Genomic DNA, 27,217 nt, shown 5'->3' with positions numbered 1-27,217 from the left:
TAGAAACTCCCCAGCGCGCACAGAAGCTCTTCAGACGCGTTCAGTGCCCCTGCACGCGAGTTTCTTATCGGTCAGTAACTTTCGTAACTCCGGTTTCACAAACCTTTATTTGTTGATTCAGCGCTGAAAGCACGTTAATTTTATCCGTTTCGCTAAAGAGGGCTGCCACTCGAGAGGGCAGGGAGGATGAACGGATTCTGCATTGGATCGACTGATTAAAGGTAAGTTGGAGACACTATAACCTGTGGGAAAAAAATCTTTTATAATCTCGCTGAAAAGCTCCCAGTTACGCGCCTCTTTATAGCTATACGCATTTTTGCAGACAGAAAAACAGAGTTAAAAAATCAGAAAATTGTGAATTCAGATTCTGAGAAGATAAAAACAAATGTGGTCTGTAAAGGCGCTGTTGCTGCTTAACATTTTTGCTCTTTTATAGTAGTTTAATTGCAACATTGTCTTGTAATTGGGGCATTCCACCTCGGTGAACATTTACAAAAGAGCTGTTTCTCTCCTCACTGGCTTGCTTATGTGTGTTCTTTAAGTTTAGCTGCCAGTATCAGCACTAAATCCCTGTTAATGATTAAAGTCTGGGAATTCGGACACCACACTGAGTTCTTTGATATTGATTGGTATCTCTCTTGTTTGGTTTCAGGGTTTTTTTTCTCCCGACACCGAGCCACAGGTTTGGACACGGATAGGGAAGAAGAGACACTCGCATTTCAACCATGGATTACGGCAATGATGTAGATTTGTCCAATAATAATATCATGCCTTTGTGGAAACGCCGCACTGATAACAGTAAAAGGCCCCAGGACTTAAGCAGTCCTAAACCACGGCCCCACAGTTGCCACATAAATGGGGTCATGAAGACAAACTTCACTGAGGAGGACAACAAATGTTCCTTCACCTTGAGCCAGCCTGCTGAGAGACTTGTGGTCACACCCCAGTGTGTTGACAATAACACAGCGGTGTTAAAGCATGTTTTACATAAACCCTCAAAGAAAAACAGAGTGGTTCGAAGCATCAGCATCAGCCACCTCTCCAATGGACGCTTGTTGTCCAAATTTAGGTCTGAGGATAACAAATCCGCTTCACTGGACAATAGGGTATATAATAGGAACTCTGACGGGGTGAAAGCGAGTAATGGGGAGATGATATGGCCTGAAAAGCATCTCTGGGATTCACAGACATGCATGTCCAGTCTGTTAAGTCAGAGTTCTCAGAAGGGCCAGATTGCATTTCAGAAGAATTCACCTTCAACAGAAAATACTCCTCTTAATGGTTCCTCACCTGTCTTTTCACCAGACACTCCTAACAACAACTACAACCAACCTGAACTGTCCTCCCTTTCATCCACATGCAGCTCATCTCCTCCAACCCATCGCATGCTCACCCCCTCCTACAGCTCCACCTCCAGCATCCCCTCCCTCAACTCCTTAACCTCCTCAGACCCCCCAACCCCTCGATCTCCATCGCCAGAAGACAGAGGGCAGGCACTACTCAGGCAGTCCCAGGCATCCTCACCTATATCCCCACAGGACACCAGGCATACCTCTTCATCTTCTTCCATGTCTTCGACATCACCCTCACCGTCACTCTCCCCACCCATCTGTCCCTCTAACGGCATTGTCCTAAGCACCCATAGCCCCGCTGCTCTCAAGATGGGTACCCAGCAGCTTATTCCCAAGGGCTTAGCATCCGATATTCGGCAATGCAAGGCACCTTCCCCTGGGACACAAGCTCAAGGATCGGCAGGGCTGCTGGGATTGGATCATTCCAAGCGTTCCTTGAAAGCCCTGAGCATGGTGGAAACTGGAAGCTACTTTTCTACAGGAGGCCACAATGAGGGGGAAGATGGTGAAAGTGAGAGCCCAGGGGCTCTTAGAAGAGGCTTGAGGAGTACATCCTACAGGAGAGCAGTTGTGAGTGGAGTAGACTCAGAGGTATCAGCAGCAGATCCCAAGGGCCATCGGCTGTCCCACCCTGTCATCAGAGGGCTAGGCATGGATAAATCAGATTCACTAGTTAGCCCAACAAGTCCTGGCTCTATAAGTCTGCCAAGTGTTGGAACCAACAAGCCTGACAGCCCCATGACACCCAAAGATGTCAGCACCAAGAATTCAAAGTCTAGCCTTGGAACAGAAAAGACTAAAAGCAATGGGAAAAACAAGGTGAGTAAATCAGTTTGAAAGAACAGAGTGGGGTCAAATTGTACGTGTTAAGAAATCACACAAATTTAACACATTTGTCATTCACATATAGGGGAGTAGGAGAAATTTAAATATTCAAATCAAAGTCTTAATATCTAAATATTAATTTTAATTGTGTTTTTTCAGAAGACAGTTGAAAAAACAACAAGCTTTATATATAATATAATTAATAGAATGAATTATTGTGTATTTTAGTATATTCAGGTGACTTTAGAGAACAAGCTGTAGAGAAGTGCCATAAATGATCAATTTTAGAAAAGCAAGCTTTTAGCAAATGATAGTTGTCGAAATCTGCAATCAGTGAATACTCTGTCAACTTTTGGCATTACTTTTCCCCCCTGTTCTGTAGCACATTAAGATTTCTCAACTCGGCAACAATCCCTCTGATGGTTTTATATTTAATTATGCACAGAGATTGCTTCATGGTGGACTTTTGTTATCTGGGGGGGGGGGGGGTAAAGCTCAAATTGGAAAATTACAACACAACCAGTAAAAGTACAGTGGAACAAGTTTGGTGGCAACAGCTGCAGAAGTTAGAACAAGGCCTTATAAAGAAACAATGTGGTTGCTGGAAGACATGACGCAACATGACACTGTCCCCACACATACACTTAAATACACAGAGGCTCTGTAATTAGACAGGGGTCACTGAAGGAGGCAACTTGAAAAAGGGTACGGACAGGTAGTGAACAGGTGAAACAAGTGTCTTTCTTTAATGGTTTGCATGTGTCTCTACTTGGTTTTTCAGAGTTCATTAAACCCATTATGCTGTTTTTTTTTTCTGTTTCAGAGTCCAGATAAGAAGAAGGTTTTGACCAGTCAGCTGACTTTTGACAGCGAGGGTGAGAAATTCTGTTTGTGTTTCTGTGTTATATTTTTGCTATAAAGGATCAGAATAAAGAAACCCTTACACTTTTACATCTGTGATTTTGCAGAGGAAGAGCTTTACCAGAACTACAAGGAGAATGCATTACATAATGACTCAGATGAGGATCCCGATTCCAGGGAACCCAAACCTGATAACAACATTGTAGTGCAGTACAGGCCCATACGTACCTCCTGGAGCCAGCTTAGTGTGGTAAGACATAACACACACAGACACAGTGGTAGTCTTTGTTCTTCCTCTTATATTTTAAACTCTTTCTGCATCTTGGAGTGTGGTTGTGTAGTTTTGGAATGCTAGTGCTCCAAAGAATGCTGTCATATCCAGTTTGGCCACCATCTGTACCCATCCTCCCACTGCGTTCTGCTTTCCTTTGCCCCTCACTCTGTTTATCAGGGAGTACACGAGCAGTTTGTCAAGGGTTTGTGCAGGCTGGGAGTCAGACAGGCCCACAGGAAGTCTCAGAAGCACTGCTGGGATTAATGCCAATGTGTTGGCAAACGCTGTACGCTCGTCAGACTGCAAATATGCCTAAAATGTTGCCTCCGGGGAGAGTTGTGGTGGCTTTGCATTACATAATGTAGTTAAGGATTGGAGTTGAGGGGCAGAGGAATATAAGGGAAGGGGAATTGGCTAATTTAGTTTTCTACTAATGCATCCCCATCTGTTTGTTTACTGGTAGAGGATGGAAAGTGTGGGAGCAAAAGCAGGCCGTAGCCGAGATTGAGGTATTGAGGATTGTACTGTCTGCACATGGTCTCTAATAAGTAGGAGATTGGATTGAAGGCTGAAAACATTGTAGAGAGACTTTTTGTTTTGTTTATATTTATGTCAGCCAGACACTAAAGTGAACTGAGCACAGACTGACCGGGATTCTGCCAAAGTAAGCTTTCTTTCTATCACAGCTGCTTTACAGCTGTTCGTCTTTGTGAATGTGTTAGAGCCTTCAGCCTGTGATCTAGTTCTGAAGAATTTTCTTTACCCTACAGATTCAGGAATACTCGTGTGATTGGTCATTGTCCTGGTGTGACAGGAATTTTTTTTTTCCAGTGGAGCCGAGAACCAAATGTACAAGATGTCATCTTGTGACTCTTGCTTAATCCTAACTCTCAGCTCCACCCTTCTATTATCAGTCTCTCATCTTTTTGATGAAATGTCACATCCCAGAATTGTCTTGGTTCCAAGAATTACCATTCACGCTTTCAGAAGGTGCGGCTGTTTTGGAGCGATCTTGTTCCGTGGTTTCTAAATTACCTGAAGGCAACCTAATCAAGTCAATAAAGTAAAAAAAGGAATTAATAGTTGCCATTTAATAATTACACTTGATTAATTATGGTCAGTTTCAACCAGAGAAGGATGATGGTCAATTGGTTGAAACCTCTTTGCTCGTACAGGGCAATGGAAAAACGGGCTGCCAGGAAAATAGGAGCAGTATCTAGTAACACTGATGGCCGTATGTGTGAAAGAAATCAAATAGTGTGTGTTTGACCTGCTTCAGGTTTATTTGTTCTCAGTGTTTGGAGAGAGCTGCAGGGCAGATACTCCTGCAGGAGTATCTCTTCCTTATTGCTTTGCACAAAAATGGGTTGAGGAGCTAGTGCAAGTAAGGGAAACTATCTTCGGGATTTCTCGTTGCTTACATGTATCGGTAAAGTATAATGTGGTTGAGCCTCAGGTCATGTTGATTAAATCTGGTGTAACGCGAGAAGGTGTTTATTACTCAGCCTTGTATTTAGTTTGACAAAGCCACAGGCTGATTAATTCAATAGCACTCCGCACCCAGTCCATTTCAAAAGGTTGCTTTGTTTCAGTCTCATTCAAACATCTTTCGACCAAAGCTCTCCAGCCACATGCCAATGCAGTTTCCTTTCAGCCCAATTCCACTTTCAAAATGAGCAGAAGTGGTCCCTGTTTAATCTTAGTGTTTGGATCCAACAAATTTCTATACTCCTGTAGTGTTTCTTGCAAAGAGTGCCTTTCTTTGTGCTCCTTAGATATGAAAAAAGGCAACAGCCCACACCTGTGCTGTGATTGCATGTAGTTAATCAAGTGTGAATTTCAAAAACGATGCAGAAATTTTTTTTCTGACTTATTGTTCGTTTAGGTTAAGAAAAGTGGCCTGTGTGAGCAGATAAGTCAAGAAGAACGCAAAAGACAAGAGGTAGGAGTCGTTCTATACTTTCTAGCTTATTTTAAGTTATTTTTTCTGATTCATACTTTAAGTACTTGTATGTGTAATTACTTTAAACGCCTACTTCATATGATTGAAACCCAGAGTCATCATTACCAGGACCTAGTGGGATAACTGAATCCCAAATATCTTACTTTTATGTTTCCTCTCGGTTGATGTGTCTCTTGCTCCTCCTCAGGCCATTTTTGAGGTGATCTCGTCGGAGCACTCCTATCTCCACAGTCTAGAGATCCTGATCCGCATGTTCAAGGATTCTCCAGAGCTCAGGGAGACCATGACCAAGACTGAGCACCATCACCTGTTCTCCAATATCACTGATGTCTGTGAGGCTAGCAAAAAGTGAGTGTAGCTGTTTTGTAAGTAGATTTGTTATCAGATGAGCACCTTTATTCGTCTTCATATTTGGTACTCATGCTGTTGGTTTAAAGAATTTGTTGGTTTAGAGCAGGAGTGTCAAACATAAGACCCAGGGGCCAGAATCGGCCTGGGAAAGACTTCAGTCTGGCCCACTGGATGGCTTTGGAAAAGTGAAGGAGGACATAGATTTTAGACTTTAAATTGTATTTCCATAAGTTTTAAAGCTTGTCATACTGATAAAGAGGACCCCCCCCCCCCCATAGTAATTTATACCACACTAAAGTAATTTATTAATAGATAAACAATTAAATAACATAAAAGTTCCTGTTTTTTCACTTCTATCTACTATAGAATATGTATATTTTTCTACTATTGGTCCACAGTAAAAGAAATAAATAACAAACAAAAGGACATTTTTTTTTATGAATTCACAAAAATCTTCAGTTTTGTGATTACAGGTGAGCTATCAGAACTTTCTCTGTAACTTTACAGATTTATTTATTCTTGCTGACAGATTTCTTTCATTTAGTATAGCAGCATTTCTTTATCATGTTGAAAAAACTGAGACTTATCCATGCAATTGCACTTGCTTTTCCTACGTTAAGTATCTGAGAGATTTTCAGTGTGTTGTTAAATGTTTTTACATTTATAGAAAGGGGAGTTTCACTGGTCCGGCTCCCTTAAGATCAAAGTAGGCTGCATGTGGCCCACGATTTAAAATGAGTTTGGCATCACTGGTTTAATTGGTTGGTTGTTTACTTTTTAGGCTTCAGGTGTCTTTCATCACTTTGGTTTTGCCTAATTAGCTGGATAATTTGGCATACTTAACTATCCAGTGTATGCTAATACAGGCTTTCAGCTACTCTCCTCCCTAGAGTAAGGGTTGTTTTCATTGTCAAAGGTTTTGTGTTTACGCTGCGCTGAGCTCTTTTCTGGATGCGAGTGTAAGTGAAGTCACATGCTGATTGACGAAAAGCAGACATGGAGAAGAAGCAAGGGGCAAATTGAGTGAAACGACAAGGAACAAAGAAGTCTTCCTCATAATTATGGTTGCATTGTTAAAGTGAACATTCCTCACTGATTGAAAGCACTGAAACAGGCAGCATGTCTGGGGTTTTTTATGCATCTATGAAAAATTGCTGCCATGGATCCTCTGAGGTTACCTGTCCATCATGACTTTATAGTTCACTATTTAATAACATTCCCGGCCACGTAGCATGACCTTCCAAAAATCGTATAAAGTGATGGAAACAATCATGCATGAGAGGCCATGAAAGCTGAGACTGATGAAAACTGTGATGGCTCAGCAATTACTCTGGTGGATCGGACGCCATTATTTCTACAAATGATTGGCAGAGCAGTTTCTGGCCGCCAGTTGCTCTTCCTCGAGTTTATCTCCGAGGCCACTTTTAGATATGACATCATTTCTTAGACGCTTTCCATGATATCAATATGACAAAGGTTGAACGTTCAGCTGTAATTCAGTCTGTTAATATTATCACATCAGTGTCTCTATATGATAGTAAAATTCTCTCAAATCACTGTTCACTTTATTGCAGTGCTGTTTCTTCCTTCACCTGTTTTAGAAACATGTGATTTCACTTTGGACCACATTTAGCACAAGATGTACAATACTTTTAAGTAAATCACTTCAAAATCAAGAGTATCTTGAATATGATAATCCTGACGTTTAATTTTCAAATGTGACTCTTTAATCAGAGTTGCATTAAAATCTCAGATTAAAAAAAATCTGAGCATGAAATGAGATTATGCTACAATTTTCCAGTCTCCTAGGGTGCTCGTTGATTTGGGGCTAAAATGCAAAAACAACCAAATTATCTTAATACTGCTCAGTGAGATGTGTGTGCACATATGCATAGAAACTAATAATAAGAATAATTAGAACAACTTTATTTATCCCGAGGGAAATTCTTTTGTCATGTACATGCTCAAAGCAGCAGGAGAGACAGAGGAACAGATGAAATAGATATAAGATATACAATATATACAATAAGAATAGTGTACAGTAATATACAGTAGGATAGTGCAAGACATAGTATCGGATAACTCTAACAAAGTAATATATATAACTATATCCTGGTGAATAAATAACTTAACTATCAGTGCAGGCGGTTCTAGAAAGTGACAAAGTATTGTGCAGTAGAATAAACTACCAGTTATTCATGACATTTGATGAAGATTACAACTTTACATAGTACATGGTACATAGTACACATATACCTGGTGCATCTCCAGTACGCATACGTCCTCCTCAATATTTTTACATCATACTGTAAATATGTTTCTTAAGAATCATCTTACACACAGGCCACACACAGTAATGAGAAACTACCCTTGATACTTGGGAAAGCAGATCTTAAGATACACAGAGCCCTGTAGCACTGGTTAAACCAGATGCTTTACTAGGAACAGCTTTGAGGTTATTATCTTAAAACATACCTGAATATCAATCTATTTTCAGCCTTCTGTGCAGTCTGTGTGTGATAGCGAGTAGGAGGGCTGTTGCGTATTTTATATGCAGATGTGTTACTGATTGTATTTGACTGGTGTTCTCGGGCTATTACATGCTTTAGTCCCACCACGCTTCATAAATCGGACAGTATTCCTAATGCAGCATCTGTGACACAGTGTATAAAATGAGGAATTCTTCTGCACATGGAGGTAGACCAGATAGAACATTTCACTTTACATCACTTATAATCCTCGATTAGAGGTCTAAGTTTGAATAATTTAATTATTTTATACTGTTGATTTGACTCATTTACCATGACCTCTATCCTCCTGATGACATCCATGATGAGATGTTTTGCCTCAAGAGAATGAACAGCCTTGACCTGTAAATGTCCCAAATACACCTTTTAGGATGTGAATTGGCATGTGTTTTTTCTTTTTTTGTTATCTTGTGTGCACATGCCCTCATCAAAAGGTTAAGCGTACTGGGTCAGGCATGGGCACAAGGCTACATAGCCACAAAAAGTTTTGTTTTCCATAGATAGTCACTATGTGTGTATGTGGAGTAGGTACGGGGGGTCTGGTTATAGGCTCTAGAGGTGCTTCTGCAGATGAGCAGGAACCTGTTCCAGCTTGGTCAAGGTCCACATCCTGTGTCTGTGCAAGCTTCCTGTTTATCACCTTAGTTGGACATGTGGCATGCCTTTTGAAATGGCCATCTGCTGCTGCTCAGGAAGAGGAAAAGCCTCTGTGTTATGGCTAATGGCTTGCTATGTCTATTTTAAGTGGTGGAGAGTTCCTCTTTTGTCATCTTATGGTGACTTTAGAAGTAAGTTGTTGGCAGCTCTCCTTGTCTTCCGGACTTTGTCGTTTTACTATTCTATATTATTCCTTAGTAGCGAATGACTCAATTTAGTGAGTCACACTAACCTCTATTCTTTCACTTCCACCTTGGTGTCTAGGTTTTTCAAGGAACTGGAGAAAAAACATGAACACAATATAGTGATCGATGACATCACTGACATCGTTTGCAAGCATTCCCAGTCTAGCTTTGATCCGTATATTACATACTGTTCCAATGAGGTCTACCAACAGAGGACCCTGCAGAGGCTGGTGTGAGTGACCGAGCAATCACACACACATACACTCTTATCTTATCATTCCTGGATTTGATCCAACATGGCTGTTCCACTTGAGCCTCGACCAAGTTCACTTTTTTCACCCAGTGCTGCATCTACCTCCTTACCTCCCATACAGCTCCAAGAATCCAACATTTAAGGAGGTGCTGACCAGGATTGAGGGCCACCCTGACTGCAGGAACCTCCCCATGATCTCCTTCCTTATCCTGCCCATGCAGAGGATCACTCGCCTTCCCTTGCTCATGGATGTAAGTGCACTGAAAACAGCAGCACTAGCTTAGGAATTACAAGACTGCCTCTTGCACAACAGTTTGTTTATCTGTGTTGCCCTTGTTAAGTCAACACAGGGTTTGTTCTAGTGTTAAAGATCTTTCTTTGACCTTACATAATTCTTTAATAATCTTAACTGATTTGTAATGTTTTTCTTCTTCTTCACTGTCATGGTTACTTTGGCAGCACATTATTCCATTTTTGCTTTGCTTCCCTCTCTTCCTTTCGCTTGTTCTGCTTTTATCCCCCTCTTCTCTTCCTTCCGTCATTGTCTCCTTAGGGACCTCTTGGGTTTATGCTAGTACACTTGGAGGCTTTGGATCCTGAGAAAGTTTGGTTTCCATTCATTTCTTCCCACAGCTTCAATATGTGATCAGGCTGCTGAGAGTGACGTGCATGAGTCCAGTGAGCTGTTGTGGGTTGTTGTGAACTAATGAATTTAATGTGTGTTTTTAATTATACAACTAATGTGAATCCATGTTTTACAGACAATTTGTCAGAAGACAGCCAAAGACTCACCGCAATATGAAGCTTGTAAGAAGGCTTTACAAGCAGTTAGCAAGGTGAGTGCACTGTTAAACAAAAGTTTCATGTTAATGGCTTGCACCTTCGTTAAATTATTTAACAAATAATTATTGACTTAAGGTTATTATTTAGACAATTAGTTTGTAAAACTAGAGTTACAGTTCCTGTTCTGTTGTATCACTGTCAGCCACAAAAGGAAATGATTAATTACTATGCAAAAAAAGCTAATCTAGCTTTCTTGTACTCTTAATTTTGATATGTGGATATGTAATGACAAGCAGAGTGCCTGCATGTTGAGATTTTTATACATTTTATGTGTGTGTGCATTAACAGGTGGTTAGAAAGTGCAATGAAGGAGCTCGGACGATGGAGAGAACAGAAATGATGTACACCATCAACTCTCAACTGGAGTTCAAGATTAAGGTATGTGGGGGGTTTTCAGTTTTTTTGCAAGCAAAATATTTTTGATTAACAAATGACAATAATAGAATAGCCTTTTATTGCCATTTATTGCCATGTACAACAGGTTTGTTCATCACATAGTGAATTTTGAAGTAAGTTGGATAAAAGGGAAAATGAAAGTTTGGACAAATTAAACCTTGAACTGCTGAAAGATACATTTTTTATTGTTTCAGGCTTGTTGCATAGCAACAGATATTGCATTCATACATTTTAGTATGAAGGCTGCTAGAGCTAGCTAGATAAGGTTGCTAGAGGAATATAAAGGGAACTGTAGTTAGATAAAAGGCAAGTAATTATCGCAGAGCTGAATGGGTCGGGATGGTTATTGAGCCATGGCAGAGTGGAGGACAGACGCGTGGACAACTGGATGAGTTGCTGGCTGTGAAAAGCATTACGGCAACTTTAGCTGAACGGAGTGCAGAGTGTGCAGAACTAATTCAAGCAAGCGAAGGGTGAAATCTGGAGCAGACCAGCTGAATCGAATGGGTTTCAGGTGTGAGGAGGTGAAGGGATGCACACTGTGGAAAAATTTGTGAAAAATTTACAACTTACCTTCTTCAAAAAATTCCTACTGCTATTGTTGCAGCATGGGGTGTAAATGACCCTCCCTGGCAGTTCTAGGGTTAAACAGATACTGGTGATGGATGTGTATGCACTGATATCACTAGAGTTCAAAGGCAGTTAGGGAAAGGCAACCCTCTGGAAAGACTCTCATGACATTATCTGCTCCTATGTTCTCCACCACATTCAAGAAAACCTGGCTGACTAACCACAAGACTAACTGGTCAACGATGATACATCTCACTGAGGCTTTCCTTTTATGGGAGACTGCAAGGAAATAACAGGAGGAAAGAGCTAGTCTCTCACCCTTAACTCAAAGCTCATTAAGTAATATATTTTTATTGTGTTGTGTATTTTTGTAACAGTGTGCTGGTCCCAGTTAGGCTTCATTAACATAACATGTGTTTTGATGGCGTGACAAAGTGGAGTTTCTAGAAAAAATTCGTGCAGTCTTGTGAAAAACATACAAACTCCACACAGAACAGCTCTGCCTGGGTTTGACTCATGCACCTCTCACTGTGAGGTGGTAGTGCTAACCCACCATGTTTTTGTATAGAGCTGTATGCTAAGTATGTCACAGTCAGTTTTAATGCTAATAGGCCACATCTGCTGATCATATTTGGCTAGTGGTGCATGCTAACATGTATGTACATGTATCTGTCAAAAAGAAGAACTCACCCCTGTATTGTCACGAGTATGGACATAGTAAACACAGGGTTTGGTAGGTTTAAGTGTGCCTAAGCCATGTGGGAAATTGCTGTTGGCACTTTTGGAGTGCACAGATGTCTAGTGAACCGTTTCTCATTCTCCAAAGCCAGCTGTTCAGCCCCGACATTACAGATGTTTTTACATTTCTTTGATTAATTAGATTCACCATCTTCCCCTGTTTATCATATTTTCTTTCTTATGCTTCTCTAGCCTTTCCCCCTGGTCTCATCCTCCAGGTGGATGGTAAAAAGAGGGGAACTGACTGCATTTGTGGACAACAACATCTTTTACAAGCGAACATCACGGCAGCAGGTCTATTTCTTCCTCTTCAATGACGTCCTCATCGTCACCAGGAAGAAAAGGTGAGTTTTGTCGAAGTTGTAGAGAACTGCCAGGCGATGCATGGGAGGGTCTGCATCTGATTTACTTGGTGTGAGTTTGAGCTTGGTCTCCTGGCTCTGCTCATAATTCACGTGTCGTGGCATGTTGAGTGTGAGAGTTTAACCGTAAGTCTTCAGGTTTTCACTGCGTGTGAGCAGTGTATGTGACCGAGATCCTGAGTGCAGGGTGTGTAGATTTGTCTTCTCTGTCGTCATGTTTGAACTCGTCCTGGGAAATGAGCTGGTTTAAAAAAACAAAACAGAACAATATTTCTGTGCAAACCGAAAGCAAACCCCAAGAAGCGTTGGTAGCAGGGTTTAGAGACCGTTAAAGGAGATTGATGTCACCGCAGATGTGGACTGCGCTTCCGCCCTGGCAACATTATCATGTGTTTTTAGGTAGATCAGGTGCAGATACCTGAACCTGCTGCTATTTGGCATTATGAGGTTTTTTTTCTGATCGCTCTCGACATGTCTTGTTGCCATGAATCACCTGGAGCTGTGAAACCTGCTCTATTGTCAGACCCATCAGTGAGTCTGCTTTCCTCATCCCCTGTTTCCTCTAGTTTTAGGCAATACCATGGAGAAAAAAAAGCTATAAAGAGGACTTCCTTGATATGACTTTCGTTTGTGTGTTTGTGTGTGCATGCGTGCGCCTGCTTGTCTGTTTTTGCCAAAACAAAAATTCCCGGCCATGTCCTTAGTGTCTGGAAGTAATAATCCCGCCACTCGCAGACTAAGAATTCCTCAGAATTGTAAAAAAGAAAAGAAACATTCCATATGATATTTTTCTGGGAATCTGATCTGCCACGGCAGACTCCAGCAGTGTGTGGTGTCAAGCCTGTGTTTGGAAGACGGATTCGGGAAAAGGGAGGGCTCCGGAATCACAGTGTGTATTTCTGTGTGTGCGTACGTTTGGATGGGGGAAGCTGTTATAATATTGGTTTGTACTGTGGAGAGCGCTGAAGTCCAGCTGTGGCACGCTACTCTACTGCACTCCATCTGCAGTAATCCAAACAAAAGCTCACCAGGGGCACACAAGGCTATCCAGGCACTCCTAGATCACAAGCACTCATAGGTATAATGGCAGAATGGCCTTTTCTGTTGAAATTAAGACTTGAAGTATGAGTGGTATATTTTGCAAGTTCAGTCTTGTCTCAGTTTAACATTTTTAGGATTCTGTCAAAACCACAAGAAAGAGGTGAAAAGGTCAGAGCCAAAGCACTTACTTACACAGTAGGCTAGAGAAAGCATAGCCATGACCTTGGAGCCATTTAAGAGTATATATAACCCTGCGCTAATCAAAAGAAAGAGAGGCTAAATCGGTTTGCCCGTCATTTGACTCCATGTATTAAAAAGTAATTAAGCTGTTTGTAGTTTAATGGCATTTAAGTGGAAGTTTTTAGTATGCTATGTGCTTACTGATGTTCACTATTATTTTTATAATTATCTTAGATTTGTACAGTTGCACACATAAAACATGAAAACTGAAAAAAGTTAGTTGTTTTTGTACATCACCCACTGCTAAATCTGTAATGGAGAGGAAAATATAGCCATTAAGAAGAGACGGGACAATCTTCTTGTTTTATTGACTTTAAACTATGGTCCATCCCTTTGTCAGGCTGGGCCTTATGTCATGCACTGGTAAAGTGTTGCTCTGCTGGACTCTGGCTCACAGGAACACTTACATAACACTCCAGCTGGCTTCTTTCTCATCCCCCCATGTTCCTGTGTAAATGCTGGGCATCATCTAAACATTGATTAATGTTGAGGTTTCCGTTAGTCTTTTTATTTTTGCTTTTTTTCTCTCCCATTCTTTTCCCCTTGATCTTATGTTTTTGGGTTTTTTTGCTGATCATAAGTCTATGTGTCTGTGTCTAGTCTATTCTCTAGGCTCAGCTTTCAGCATTATACTCGTACTGTGTGTGTGTGTGTGTGTGTGTGTGTGTGGGCGCGTATCCATTTACATGGAGTTCTATCTCAACATGTCTCTAAAGGTTTATATTAGTTTTGCTTGTTTCTTGAACTGTTTGTTCTTTATTACAGCTGTGATAATGATTTTTTCTGCTACTAGAAGGGATGTGTGTGGGTGTGTGGGTGTCCAGTAAAAGGAAAGCCACAACTTGGGTTTTCTTTTAAAATTGTTTAAGAATTTAACGCATCTCTCCCACATGTTGACAAAGCATATCACGGCGATTCCCCACCTTAATTCATCTGCCATTTGGCAATGATCTGACGCATGTGCAAGAAAACTCAAACCTCAAGCATGCAGTTTCCCCACCCATCGCATTCCCAGTGTCATGTAAATGGCATTCCAGGCATTTCACCTGTAGGGCAGTCAGGAGCCAAAAAGCTAATGACGCTAATGGTGTGTTTGATGTTTTATCTTGTTAACGCTTCATTTTTGTGTGTATAAATATTTGAAGAGATTCAAATTCCAAACACTATTTTAGTATCTCTAATTGCAATTAATGGTCACATTTGAAGATTATGGTAGATTGTTTTAGGTGATAAAATGCATAGATTTAAGTTTTGCAACTTAACTTGTTTGTCAGCTGAGTGGAATTCAAAGGATTTACCCTTACATAGGAGAAAAAAATCTATGCAGGAACTGAAAGGAGTTTATTTTTTCCGTTATCCATTCTGCCTATAGGCATGCCCGGATAACGTTACAATTACAGACATCTGGGAACAAATGTTTGGTGGGCTTTTACCAGCTTGTTTTGATGATTTTCGATTTCGATACACATACACGAATGTGTTCATACACGTACACAGAATTTCTCTAAATGGAGAGCACTGGATCTTCCTGAGAAATGACTGTGACAATATAGCTTCACGATAAAGGGTCCAAAATATGTAATAATAAATGGAAAATTTGCTGAAGCGCGCACACACACTCACACACACACACACACACACACACACACACACACACACACACACACACACACACACACACACACACACACACACACACACAAGAAGACACACACCTCTGTTGCCTCCTTCCTGTCACTCTTTGTCCCTCTAGTGATCTCTTCCTTTTCCTACTTTCCTCTTATCAGTACCACTTTCCTGCTTCTATTTGTTGCATTTGCTCATATCCCCATTCCTGGATGAGTGTTGAAATGACAATTAATGGGCATGTCGAGGTCAGAGAGCTTTGCTCAGGAAAAGCATACTTATTTTTAAGATAAATTGAGTATTATATATGCATAATATAATATAATAATGCAGGCAAAGCAGAAATATTCACATAATTCATGTTTCTTCAGTCGTGAAGGGCCTGCTGCCCTTCACTGTTGAGGGCAGTCTGGCTTCCTCAAATATAATCTCCATTCTTCAGTCTTCATTAGCTTTTGAGAGAAATTGTGATTTTTCTCACCTCACTGGAGGACAATGAGCATAGGAGATAACAGAGGTTAAAACGGACATTACACAGTCAAAAATAAGTTTTGGTAAAATGCCTTTTTGCACATCGGTAAAAGGTTATGCATTTGTAAAATTTTGAATTTGGCACGATAAATGGACTGTTTAGGGCAGCTCAACATAATGGTAGATGAAGTATCCTGGTTTTGTAATCACTTGAATTATACCTCTAATGCTCACCAGAGAACATTTTATTTTTCAATATGTGACAAAGTATAAAAATCTAAGCAGTAATCAGTTTACTTTGATTAGCTCATTTTCTTCTGTTAAGCTAAGCTAAATAACACCATTCTATAGACACGTATTGTAACTCAAACTCTGCAGGAATGCAAATTTCCCCGTAGGTATCATATTATTATTATTATTATTCCTTTAAACAACTCCTTTAAGAAGTTGTGAGAAGTGTCTAGTCACAGTTAGATTTGTGCTTGTCTTACATCATCTTATACACAGACACACAGTACAGTGTCTCTTAAAGCTACCTCTCTAATTTTTAAATCACATCTCTTTTTTTTTCCTGAGTTGTCTGTCCATGTATCTACTTCCTCCTCTTCCAAGAAGTGTTATGTAGTGGGAAAAAGTTTTTTACTTGTGGGTGATAGTTGGAGAGTAGGTGTCGGTTAAACCTTCTGAGCCTCCCAACCATGACTGGATTCTCAAAGAAGTCACAAACCTGAGTTTCAGAGTTTTGTGTGGAAAATCCATGGAGCTTGCCTCTGCAGCTTGGCTTTGGTTTATGTAATGCACAAGCTAACTACTGTCCAGTAGCTTCTCAGCTTGGCGACTGTTTCAGTCTCAGGTTGATAAAACATGCGTGAGCTGGACTTCAGCTCCTTAACACTATGAACACACACACACACACACACACACACACACACACACACACACACACACACACACACACACACACACACACACACACACACACACACACACACACACACACACACACACACACACACACACACTTTCTCTTCAGGTTCAGCGCCATGTCAGGGGTGCAGTGTTTCACAATCAGCTCCAGATGTTTCTGACCAACTGCAGCTACTACTAGATAAAAAAAAAAAACAGTCATGGGAAATGTAGGCATACAGTTAAACAAGCAAACAAACAAAAACAGAGTGCAGTCTTAGGATATATAGACAGCTGCACATTTGGACTTGGAACCAAATCTGAGGGATATTTGGACACTACAGTCTTTAGTTTCACAAGGTTATTTAGTTTGATGTAGTTTTTTTCAGTTTGCATGTTTGGTCTGTTCCTATACAAGTTTTTTTAAGGGTACTCTGGCCTCCTCCCAGAGTGATTGTCAGTGACTGGTGATGTAAATGTGAGTGTGAATGGTTGTATGTCTCTCTGTGTTAGCCAAGGGATGGATGGATGTTGCTGCTGTAACATTAATAGGGTATGATGGTCAGATGGACCCTTGCTTTTCATCAACGGTGCATCAGGGTGTCAGTCAGACTACATACAGATTGAAATGGAAAGCCACGTGAACCGTTCTTAAACAAGGAGGATCATACTCGAAACTAATGTTTGTGAAATGTTTGCATCAAAATCATATTTGAATACCACCGTGTCTAATATTAAATATAATCATTTGTGATGTAAAGCAATGAGACGGTACAATTTCTTTAGTGGTGTTTGAGTGAATTTGACTATCATATTCAGTTCCTTTCATTTTTACACTGAAGCAGCAGCATGTCTGTATGTCTTTCCCACTTCATGATTTATAGAATTGTATGGCTTGCGTTGTAAGAGAGGTGGACTAAGTACACTGAATTTTCATGTAATGATCACTTTGTTGGCTCTGTAATGATGACGACTGAATCTAATTTACTTAGCCATAGTGAAGATCCAAATTAACTGCCCTTCAATACCGCGTCCACCTCACACATGAAGGCCTTTTAACTTGCTAAAACCTCTTTCACAAATGAATACGGCTTGATCTTAAACAAATACATAACCTCTTATACCATCTTACATTATTAAATTCCATTTTTCTGTCTTTTTTGTCAGTGAGGAGAGTTACACTGTGATCGACTACGCTCTGAGGAATCAGATCAGTGTGGATTTTTGTCAACCCAGCGATTTCAACCGGTCACCGATCAGAAGCACCACCAGCATGCTGAGCTCACGGCAAGCTGGCGCCAACCACCTCTTTCGACTGAGTTTCCGTAGCAACTGCTCTGGTGACAAGGTGACCATGATCGTTGGAACAGAGTTGCTGTAAGTGCTTTTTTTTTTTGTAACCTTTGTCCCTCTTAAATGTGCTGTTTTTGTTTCACTTGCATTTCACTTGCCAGATTTATGAGGCATGGTGATAAGGAACTATGAGTCATTTTTGACTCTCATTAAAACACTCGTGTATTCTACCATCATTTTGGTAACCTAGAGGAGTCGTGTGATTTCAGCTTGAACCACACAATAAGGCTCAATCTCTTAACATTTTAAGACCAGCGTGTCCACTCTTCTCTGTGAGGGAGGGGAAGCTTAGATCAAATTTCTGCTCCCTTATCTTTTCTGTATGTGCTCCAATACACCTTTTAACTTCAAGCAAAGAACCACCCTTCCCCTCTATTCGTAGTTCTTATTTATAGTCTCTTTTTGCACCATTACAAGTCACAGGGATATTTTGTTACATCTGTTCTTAAGGAAGAGATGGGGCTCACTGTTGCTGTTTACATGACCTAGGAAATAAAGTCTGCTGTTCCATTATACAGCCATACTGTCTGGAGTTGTACTCTGAAACAGACCGGCTGTACCAGATAATTGTTTTGTTGACTTTATTCCAACCCAATCATGTATTCTAAATGGAAGCGGCTCTCTTTATTTTAAGTCTAAGGGGTTGGTTCAGAAATTTGTCGCATGTGCCACTTAAATATTTACTTAGAAATACAGTCAGTGTAGCTGGAGCTTTGGATTCTGTGTCTTAGTACAGCAAAAAGATTTAAAAGCTGCTTGTATAACCCACACAAACAAAGGGATCAGCTATGCACTGGGCTTCATGCAAGGTTTATTTGTTCTTTTGAGTACTGGGAGCTGCAGCTTATGCACACATGCGCACTTCGCTGAATACACAGGCGTTCGCGCACGCATCTTGTTGCTGTGGTTCGATACTGTAAGGAGTGTTTTCATATGTACGGGGCTGGTTCCCCCTCATTCCTGTGTAGTTAGAGAACCTCCCTGTCTGTTGTCATTACAGAAGCTGTGGTTTCTCTGTGTAGGCTGTGTATAAGGCACGTCTACACTGCAAATCACAACCTTAAGAATGTCTCTCAACTTGTACCGTTTACTGTTTATAATATTATTGCCTTGTTTTGGTGACTACAGGTGTACAATTACATTTTATTGATAAAAAATACTACATGTTTAAACCTGGATTAGTCTGTAATAATTAAACATGGATACCTTACAGCAAGCCATCAAGTCAATCATTCAAAGATTAATAGTTATTTTTCAGTCCTGATGGAAGTTGGCCAGTACAGGTTTGAACGAGGGTTTGAACTTCCAGGGTTAGATGATCTACAGAAAATGAATCTGTTTTCACACTGGATTAGTGTTTTTTCGGTTCTCAGCTCGGGGTAGCAGATTCTGCCGAACTGCCAGCACCTCTTGCGTCAGAGGCATGCATACAAGGTGTCACTGACACACCAGCTGTAATCCTAGAAGCAGAGCGATAACAATTCTCTTTAAAGTCCTCATTAAGACGTTTGGGGGGTGGCAGTTGCAAGTCAAAAATTTGTCAACCAGGAGGCTGTTTCTCCACCAAACATTGGTTTAGGTACTTAAAAGTAATTCATAATGGCTGTTATTGGCAAAATATGGCAAACATTAACCCTGCGAATTTTAAAATGACAAGTGCTTAAAGCATCCATATGTGAGAGACCTGTCTGGTTTTATTTTTATTTCCTTTTGACTTTTTGCTTTCACTTTAATTAATTTCAGTTTTTCCAGAGTGACTTTGCTTGTTTCAGTTTATTTTTTACTGTTTCAAAATGTTTAGTTTTAGTTTAGTTTCTCTTAGTTTCAGTGATAGTTTGAGCCTTTATTAATTATTGTATGGAGGGCAAATGTCTAAGAAGAGGTAATGGTGCCACATTAAGAAAAACACATCGATCAGTTTGAGAATAAAGTTGAAATTAAAGTGGTGGTTTCGAGTCAAACAACTGCCACAGCTTAAACTCTACAAAATGCCTTGTTTAGATTAGTTACTGAAATCAGTGCTTCATGAACCAGTTTTAGTAATGACGACACAATTTCTCTTTTAGCACATAAACACAGTGTGGTGATAAGTGTAAGGACGTTGTAAAGATGGTGCAGAAAGCTGCATCAAGTCAGCAGGAAAAACCACACAAATTTGGAAGTGGCAGTGGACCGATGCAACAATACTGAGTTTTAAATTTTTTTTTTTTTTCATGCAATCAAGAGGATATATTTTTTGGAAAGTTGGTCGACGTATTTCACCAACTCCATCTACAGAAGGCATTTTGTAGGTACAGCAGCTTTATCGACAACTGTAATCTCCACATTTTGACTTTAAACTTGAAATGCTATTTTGAGAATAATCTCCAAATGAGCACAAAAAATTGTTCCAGTTTGTCTTCGTTTGTTTCTAGTTTTTATTTAGATTTTAGTTAACTAGTTTTAGTTTTTAGTTTAGTTTTAGTGAACTAAAATCGCCTTGGTGTGTATGACTGCAACACAAGTGGCTCTGACAAAACCTTTATTTATATTACTGTTTGACACTCTTCCATTATATAATATTATCTGGATTTCTTAGTTCTCAAAGGCTGTTAATTTAGCAAAGTAGAAATGTGCACTTGTAACCTTGGCTCATTGTTTTGCAGACTAAACATGACGTGATTAATCAAGAAAATATTCAACAGATTATTGGGTAATAAAAATGACTGTTTCCAAAACATGACACCTCACACAGTACGTCATTAAAACAAAAGCCTTCATTTTAAATGATTAGTTTCTGCACTTTTACTAAGTGCAAAAACCTGGCAAAGTATCTGCAGTAGTATTATTATGTAATAGTACTATGTGTGACTGCACGGGAGGCAGATTCAGTGGACTTCCTTAAATGCACCGCCTGCTGATGCCTTGACCTACTACTCCGGCATGCATGATTGTGATCCCCCACCCAATCTGAGTGCCTCCTCTATGTAGTATAACTTGTTGCGGAAACCCCCTAGACTCCCTTTTTGATGTATTTGGGGCCCTTGGCTCAGATGATGAGATGGGTGGGTATGTATGTGGAGGGTCAGCGCTTCACTCACTGTAGTCCTGAATGAGCTAAGAAGAGGGGGGCGCCCTGGCAACTGTCCATTGTTACAGTGGTTTCTAGGCATTGTTGAGGTTGTTGCCTAGCAACAATCCACTGCCAAGCGGGCTATTTCCCACGACTATCCCTCCCCCTGCCTGCAACTTAACTCTCCCTGATTCTTCCTCACCGTCCTGTGTCTCATCACTTCGACAGCAGCCAATGTCTGCGCTTTGTTTTGTTTAAACCAGTGGATAAATTCCTTTTCCTCCATTCATTCATCCCAATTTGGCGATTTAACCCAGCCTGACACACAGTGTTGTTTCATTAGCCAGCCCGTTTAGGAGCTAAATGAAGTACAGCAAATAAGACGGATAAATAGATGCCGGGCCTCGGAAACTGCTGTAACAGTGGACATTAGCATGACTACAGGATCTAAAAATATAAACTGAACTACTTTTATAAACATTTTAAACACAAGTCTATAAAATATAGTTAGATAATTGTGTTCATCCGGGTGACTTGATCTTCATTTTGGTGAACAGTAATGCAGAAAAGACTGTTTTTTAAAGTACTAGTTTATCTATAATACTCAGTTAAATGTCGTAAAATTGTGAAAATGTTCCATTTACATAAAATTCTGACATTTTTTGCATAACAAAGAACTCTGATAACAGTTTTAGGTTCGTGTCGAGTAGCCTGCAGGCCAGTTTGTGCAGCCTGTGAATATAAGGAAAGATGAAGCATCTACTATTCATTTCATACTGTATACAAAGCAGCACAGGAAGCATTTTTGTTCAGTTTAAACATTTGTTCCTTCCATCATAGCTTACTAAATCATCCTAATATTACACACAATATTATGCCACAGTATAAAGATAAAACAAGCACTATGAAAATGACACCTTCCAACATAAGCCACCATCTTTTGAGCAGATTGAATACAAACACTAAAAGAGGTTGATGTGTACATTTTCTTTTGTGGCTCTCAGTCACATGACTGACATAATGAAATATTATACAATAAATGGCAAGGTATGAGGCAGTTTCTTAAAGAGGCAGTACAATCAAATAATTTGCATACATCATTTACACGTATTGGATGAGGTTGGTCCCAATCATGTTTTTTGATCTTTACAAAGTGAAAGCCTAGACATGCAGCTGCTAACTGGATAGGGTGGGGCAGGGACTTGATTTGCTTTTCCTGTCACTGTCACAAAAGTGCTAACGACAAAATGCAGGTCTGTGCATGATTTATCTGTTAATGAGTGTTAACACAAATATACAAACATTCAAAAAAACAAAAAGAAAAAACCCCTTCTCTATATTCTCCATATTCCAAAGGGAAATTCCACACATTCTGACTCGAGGCAGGTCTGTTTTTGTTGAAATGAAACTGTGGAAATGGACTGTTATTTTCAGTGTGGTTATTTCTGCTTTCAGTTCACTTTTTCTCTACCTGCCGACCTTTTAAGCTGATGCCTTACTTTAATTTGAGTATCTTTGTGCAGGGTCTAAGAAGCTTACATACAAGACAATGACCTCTAACCTTAGCAGCGATGTAATGCATCAGGAATTCACACAGACAGCTGGATTTGAGATGGCACAAGGACCTCAGTGTGGCTTGTTTTGCTGTCTGTGGCAGTGTTTATGATTCTCCTCTTCTCTGTCTGTGCCCTCTTCCTTTTCTTTTCTGTGTATCCTTTTGTTTGCTGTGCACATGTCACCGTGTCTTTCCCATGACCTTGATGCTGTGTCTCGTCCAGAGTCAGTGAATAGCTCTTCTCTATTAGTGGAACAGAGACGCTACAGAGGTCTGCAGCAAAACAGTTCTGCTTGTCAGATATGCAGCTATAACACAAAGCAGCAGAGATTATTTGACAGTCTACCAGAGACTGTATTCCTGTTGCACTCTGGTTTTCTTACTCTTTCTACTTTCATTTTAAGTGATGATAATAATGAAGAAAAAAAAAGTAGTTGCCGATTGTTCCCCTTGGTTTGGGAAATTCCCTGGCTGCTTTGCTCCGTGCTGAGATATGCCGTGTTTCAGTCTGAGAAGTGAGAATTGTACCCAAACACTGTCAGTAAAGGGTGGGAACAGGAGCGATCGGAGTAAACAAACTGACAGGAGGAAAGAAGATGTAAAGAGGAAAAGCAGTGGCGTGCTGGTGAAGTTGTCAGGGGACGGAAGGTTAGAAGGAGGCCGTCATTTCTTCTTATCTGTAATATGTAAAGACATTTTACAATGCAGCAGAAGTAAAACAAAGTCCTCTGGATTTATGATGCTCGCCATTCTCCCGTTCTTTGGGATGAATGATTAAAGTTAGAACGAGTGTTCCTAGCGGGAGTAGGCAGGCTTTGTGCATTGTAATCCAAAACGTTAAACGTTGCCACATTCCTCATAGTTCACACTTAACAGCTAAATATGACTGGCACTCTCCTCTAGAGCCTGTACTTGTTATATTTGAACCCATGAATGAAAGTGGGTTCAAACCGGCATCTCAGCAGCTTTAGTGCGAGGTGACTTGCTGTGATTGTTTGCACACATGTATCTGTATCTGGCATGCACCTCCAGCTGTCAGAAGCAACAGCTAACAGCTGTCTTTCCCCACAGAGCAGCTCGAATGAATGTAAAGAACCTGAATCTTTAGCACAGAAATGAACAAAGGCAAAACTCTGTCCTATTTTTAAAAAAGCCATCAAGTGACAAAAATGCAGGGTTGCTTTTGAGCACACCGACAGGTGATAAAGAGAGGTGATAAGTTCAACAGTTGATTGTTATGAAATATATCCACCAAATCCAAAGGTCACGCCGTGTGAGAGGTCTTGATGTTGCAGTGTGGGTACGCCCTGTTCTCTTAATTTCATGATTTTATTGAAAGTAATTGTTATCCAATCTCTATTGACCTATATCATTGTCAAGTTAGTTGTTGACATGGCCAAGATATTTTTTTCCCCCTGAAAAGAACCAGAACAGATTGAAATGCAGTAATGATGTCTGACTCATGGGCTTCGTCTCTTCACGTCCCGTTTGAGGCCCCTGTGAAGAGGGTCCATACAATTGTGCATTTTGTTCTCATCTGCAAGATCCAGGGCCAGCAGCGCTGAGTCACAGAGGGCCTCAGCAAACCCCCGCTGGTTCATTTCCATAGGCTTCTTTATCTCACCCTCTCTCCCTTTCCAAATCCTTTGGAACAGGTGAAATGAGAGGTGGATTTTCATGGAACCTGATCTGTGCATCTCCACCCACTTTTCCTCACTGTGAAACCCAAACAAGAAAGAAAAAAAAGCAAAGCAGGGCAGTTCTTAGAACGAGCCTTTGTGCTTGTTCCCTTCAGTTCCCTCTGACTACAAAACACACCTCTGTCCCCTCTCAATCACAGGGGACAGAGGATAGCGAGGGAACACTAAGCTTCCTGTGCAGCTCAGCCTGTAAAGTTGTGTGCGTGCAAATCCACCTCATTTTGTTTTCTTCAAGTTGATTCTGACAGCCCTTTGTATCTATGATACAAAATCTGAACAATAAAGCATCTTCGACTGAAATTAAAGCAGCGAGGAACTCCCATAGTAGAGCAAAATTTTGAGAGTTGTGGTGTTATTAAACTTTGGGAACACTATAAAGTCCTTTTAATAGTTCCTCATGTGCCATTACGTTTTCTTTCAGGAATGAGCGTGCTCGGTGGATCAGTGCTCTGAACAATAATGACAACAATAAGAAGACTCAGGACCGAACCAGTGAGTTTCCACAACACATAATTCACATGGACGCTCTGTCCTGACTTCTCTATTTAGCCTGTTGCACCACCTTGTGGTTATGAGTTGAAACAGTTTTCTCATGCTGAGTTGGATAAAATTAGCCTGTCAAAAGATATTTAAAGTGCTAGTGTGACTTCTCTAAAATGATTTGAATGTGCTCTTCCAGATCTCATGCAGGTGGAAGTGATCAGAACTTACACCGCCAGGCAGCCAGACGAGTTGTCTCTGCAGATGGCTGATGTGGTGCTTGTCTGGCAGACTGTAGAAGATGGTATGTCAGCTCCCTCCGCCTCCCTCATTCCAGTCTTATATCTTCGTATAGCCTCGCTCATGCTCTTTAATATTCTGCTCATTTTCCACCTTCCTGTTTCAACTGTTTCCTTTCATCATTCACTTTTACATACTCTCCATCTCTCTTTCAAAGTATGCATTTACTTTTTCCACATAATGGATCTGATACCTGTTTGAAGATGTGGTTTCACATCTGTGCAAACACATGGAAGCCTTTTTCACATTAAATAACAGACAGAACCAAAAAGGAAGAGCCAGTAAAAGCATAAAGTACCACACAACACATTCTTCTGTTTTCATTTAAAGCCTGTTTCTCTTCTTAGGCTGGTACGAAGGCGAGCGGCTGCGTGACGGAGAGAGGGGATGGTTCCTAAGTGAGTGTGCTGAGCCAATTACATGCCAGGCCACCATTGAACGCAACATGCAGAGAATGGACCGCCTGCAGGGGCTCGAGACTAATGTGTGACGGGACGATGAGCGGACTGCTTAACCTACATAGGGCTTTTCCCTGGCCATTAGTGAACCCTCAACACACCAGTGACCCGCCTTTTAAAGCACTGAACTCAGACGAATGAGTTCAATAACCATACCACTGACCTGTCTCCAGGGGCCAAGTGGACATCTATGAGAGCCTTGCGGCTGCTTGGCCCTCACTGTGGGATAAAGAAGGAGCCACAATCATCAATAAATATCAGCCACACTGTCTAAGTTTCAAAGAAAAGACTATAAACAAACACATGGAAGACGGATTTCCCTAATAACTGATTTGTCTCTGTGCAGGTGGGACATTTTGACAGTGGGATCTGTCACACTGATTAATTCCCTAGCCTGGTTAGTAAAACTTCACACCCACAGCCAAAGTCCCTGCTTTTTTAGCACCCTACCACACAGCAATAGCTGGTATGAAATTTGTAAATGTTTTTTTTTTTTGGTTTATTTACAAAGAATACGCTTTATAATGTGCAATTTAAAATGAGAGTACAGTAATACTGTAAGAGGTAAAACAGGCTAAATCGTGTGAAACTAACAACAGCCTGGCGTGCGCTCTGTTAATGAGGCTTCTCAGGCCATGTGATTAGAAGCTTTGCCAGCATCTATGTAGATGTTGATTGTGAAAGTGATAATAAGGAAGGAGGGTGTGATTGGCAGCTTATGTAAAGTGTGTGGGTTAATGTGGAAACTCCTGTGAGTGTTTAATCAGCCTCTGATGGCAACTATGACAATATTTGCAACAGAATACAAAGTGGTGTACGTTGAGCTGCAAAAGAGAGACGGGCTATTTGTCTGAAGCTTAAGGCACTTTGTGTAAATAGCGGAATCCATTTTCTTTTTTTCTTTCTGGATTATATTGAAAACAAAGTAATCTGTATATAATCTGTCATTTATGGGTTAAGTGCATAACAGAAGGTAGTCTGTCTACCCTCTTGTCTCCTGTTAATGTCACCATCATAAATCAGATGATTCATTCATGTCACAAATATTATTAGACTCTCCATTCACTCGATGATTTTGATTGTTTGAAATATTTTACACGCACAAATACACAAAATCGGTCCCAGACAGAGGTATATACAGCAGCCAGCTACAACTTTAAAATCATCTTGAGCTGTCTGTGGCATTTGTTTAGGTGTTGCTTTGACACATACCACATACTTAAACTGCCCAAAGAGTAGTTTAGGTGTGTGGTATAACACAGTATTAGACAGGTGGCTTTAATGATGTGGACTGGCACCGATATTGGGTGTATACCCTCCCACCCCTTCATATTTATTATGTTATAGAAGGATGGTAAAATTAATTTTGTGTGCTGGTGGCAAGATCGGAAGATCGAGAACAGCCCTGCTCTTAATGCGATTGCCCAGCATGAGTCATCTTTTTAGTGTTGCCCAGCTAAAGAAGAAAAATGACTTGGTCAAAGGATGAAGATAACACCATCTATCAAGCCAACTGCTCTGGACTCAGTCCAAATGACAACCATAACTGTTGAGCCACACGAATCAAGCTATGGCGGTGGGCAGTGCTGCCATGAGGAAGGACACAAGTATCCAGACTTTCAAAGAGAACAGCTTTGCATTTGCTCTCAGGGAACATTAGCTATTTGACACCACACACGTAAGCATGAGCCGACCTTGTTTAAGTCATTTCCTCTCTTGTATCTAGTGTAAATTACCTTTGTACATGTAAATATGTAAAACGGCCTAAAATGTGTAATGTATGTTTTCGTAAATACAGATTATATTGAAGCAACTTGCTTATTCAGCCTTATATATTTTTAATCAGCAACTCCTAATAAAAGCTGAATTGCCCATCA

At 40.5% G+C, this 27,217-nt stretch overlaps 1 protein-coding gene across 1 annotated transcript; it reads left to right on the top strand.

Annotated features, from left to right (window-relative positions):
• On the top strand, window positions 1-27,217 carry LOC116323602 (rho guanine nucleotide exchange factor 26). The gene is made up of 15 exons (XM_031743962.2): window positions 1-221; window positions 653-2,171; window positions 3,001-3,052; window positions 3,146-3,288; window positions 5,198-5,254; window positions 5,463-5,623; window positions 9,076-9,228; window positions 9,371-9,500; window positions 10,011-10,085; window positions 10,381-10,470; window positions 11,989-12,140; window positions 17,610-17,819; window positions 24,524-24,594; window positions 24,782-24,886; window positions 25,230-27,217. The coding sequence occupies exons 2-15, from the start codon at window positions 726-728 to the stop codon at window positions 25,370-25,372; spliced, it is 2,988 nt and encodes a 995-aa protein (XP_031599822.1). The 5' UTR covers window positions 1-221; window positions 653-725; the 3' UTR covers window positions 25,373-27,217.

The sequence above is a fragment of the Oreochromis aureus genome, linkage group 14 (genome assembly GCF_013358895.1).
Source record: "Oreochromis aureus strain Israel breed Guangdong linkage group 14, ZZ_aureus, whole genome shotgun sequence".
NCBI lineage: Eukaryota > Metazoa > Chordata > Actinopteri > Cichliformes > Cichlidae > Oreochromis > Oreochromis aureus.
This window is presented reverse-complemented; position numbering and strand designations above follow the sequence as displayed.